This window comes from Pteropus vampyrus, unplaced genomic scaffold, assembly GCF_000151845.1.
Source record: "Pteropus vampyrus isolate Shadow unplaced genomic scaffold, Pvam_2.0 Scaffold27, whole genome shotgun sequence".
NCBI classification, from domain to species: Eukaryota; Metazoa; Chordata; class Mammalia; order Chiroptera; family Pteropodidae; genus Pteropus; species Pteropus vampyrus.
The window spans coordinates 1,803,820-1,805,859 of NW_011888808.1; the positions used below are offsets into that span (position 1 = coordinate 1,803,820).

Genomic DNA, 2,040 nt, shown 5'->3' on the forward strand with positions numbered 1-2,040 from the left:
AGCCTCGCTAATGCAAGATCGTTTTAAACTTTGCATTTCCTTTCCTAACTGTCCCTAGGACACATTTTTCATTTTTCCTAATTTAAATTTTTTCCACCCCTAGCAGTTGCAGCGGCTCTCATAAAAATGTTTGTCAGCTAAGATTTCTCTTAAAATTTGCCCAAGAGCACATTACATGTACATTTCTTGTTTAAAGGGATGCTTCTGAATAAATTCAATGAAAGTTATTTGTACATATGGCTCAATTTTAAATACAAGCTATTCACAGATCATAACACATTAACATCAAACCGACTTTGAATGCTGATTTGCAAGCTGTTCATGGGTATATAAGAAAATAGCAAAATTGCTCAGGCCTATTCCACATCAAATTGAAGCTGATATAGATCAAAAAATATATATATTCATGTTCACCTTCATTGTCCTTCAGGGTGAAGTTTGGGTTTATGGACAGGTGTTCATCAAGAAAAAAGTTAAACCTTGGTCCATTGGCAAAATCATCTTTATCAGTGGCACTGATGGTATGAATAACCTAAAGAAAAAACAAACACAAAATAGTAAATTTAACTTCGCTTATTCTCTTGATTTTAATTATATTATAACATTTTCAGCTGTTAACACAAAAGGATTTGTAAAAGAACTCTTTATCCACCTTCAGTGTTTTCAGATTTATCTAGCAGAAGTACCAATTAACTTGATCTTACTTGCATTAGATTTCAGGAAACATATTCTGATACAACTTATAATCACTCACATTTTATTTTCTAGCATAGCTGAAACATTAGATTTTTTTTTCCTTTATCACCCACACTACCCTGGGCCAATTAGTTTTAAGATTTTATATGAATACCTGTTTGGGGAGACATGAGGTATTTTTTGCACAAATACGAATATCTCAGTGCTGATGTAGAACAGCCTTGCAGTATACGTCAATCTCAATCAGTAAATGCAAGAGCAGTGGTGTCGTATATATTTTTTACCTTTGAGATCATGAGCCAGCTCCTGTGTTTTAGAGATAAGGAACCTGGGTCTCTAAAAGAGAGTCATGTCTCAAAGCTAAATAGTAAAATAGGGGCGAAGACAAAACCGGACCACTCAGACCTGTATGGAATATTCCTCATTTCTAGTGGTTGAGAGGAAACAAGTCCAAAATTTGGGCTTTATGCACACTGAGGGGCAGAGAAAGTTAGAATATGTAAAAAACATATTACAGGTGGCCTAAGAGCAGCATACAAATCCTGATAGTATAGCCATTATATTCTTAAAAATAAATATTCAAAACAAATTAGTATCCTAATGCTTAGGTTTCCCCTTTCCAATCTTCCTTTAGGAACATTAAAAGAGGAGAGACAGAGAGAGAGAGAGTAAAAAGAGCCATAAAAATGGTATTTCTTGTATGTGAAATACAGTATGTCTAATTTGACCCAATTTTTATGTTTTGCAAGTGAAATAATAACCAAAATTTACTACAGTTAAAACCGAAATTCCTCTCTATGCTGAGCCCATTAGTTGGTCAGGAAATGAGGAGGAATAGAAAAGTACTGATTTAGTTAACCAAAGGGGAAAAAATTCAAATTATAGTTGGTATTTATAAATAATTACCAGCATAGTTTTTTATAATGTCCATGAAAAAGGTATTTACTTTTGGCAGAAATTAATCATAATCAATTTTATTTATTTTATCAAATAAATGTATCTTCTTGTTTAAATGTGTTTTCCATAGCTTATTATTTCTGGAGTACATTCTTAGGAAAAAAATAGCATCACAAATTTATAAAAATAGAGTAATGTTATATGTAGTAAGTAAAGGAGCTAGCCCTGACTAAACATTTAAATTAAAAAGAACATTCCATGGAGCATAGTGTATTTCCTTTAAATTAATCAATGAGTTTGCTGTATATTATAAACTCAAGTGGGATCATAAATTTATTTGATAATAATACTAACTTTTGTTGATTAAATTAGCTTGATCCTTGACACGGTGTAAAATCTCTACTGACCTAGTTTACTTTTTTCATCCTAAGTTGTATTGTTAATAAT

At 31.9% G+C, this 2,040-nt stretch overlaps 1 protein-coding gene across 3 annotated transcripts in view; it reads right to left on the reverse strand.

Moving 5' to 3' along the window:
- Positions 1 to 2,040, reverse strand: part of CDH18 (cadherin 18) — a 272,418-nt gene that overhangs the window by 29,903 nt on the left and 240,475 nt on the right. For 2 of the 3 annotated variants that reach the window (XM_023528488.1, XM_023528487.1), the window contains one exon: positions 415 to 532. The exons of the other annotated variant lie outside the window; for it this stretch is intronic. In XM_023528488.1, the coding sequence (XP_023384256.1) occupies positions 415 to 532 (118 nt within the window). The remainder of the gene's footprint in view (positions 1 to 414; positions 533 to 2,040) is intronic. 3 annotated transcript variants of the gene reach the window in all.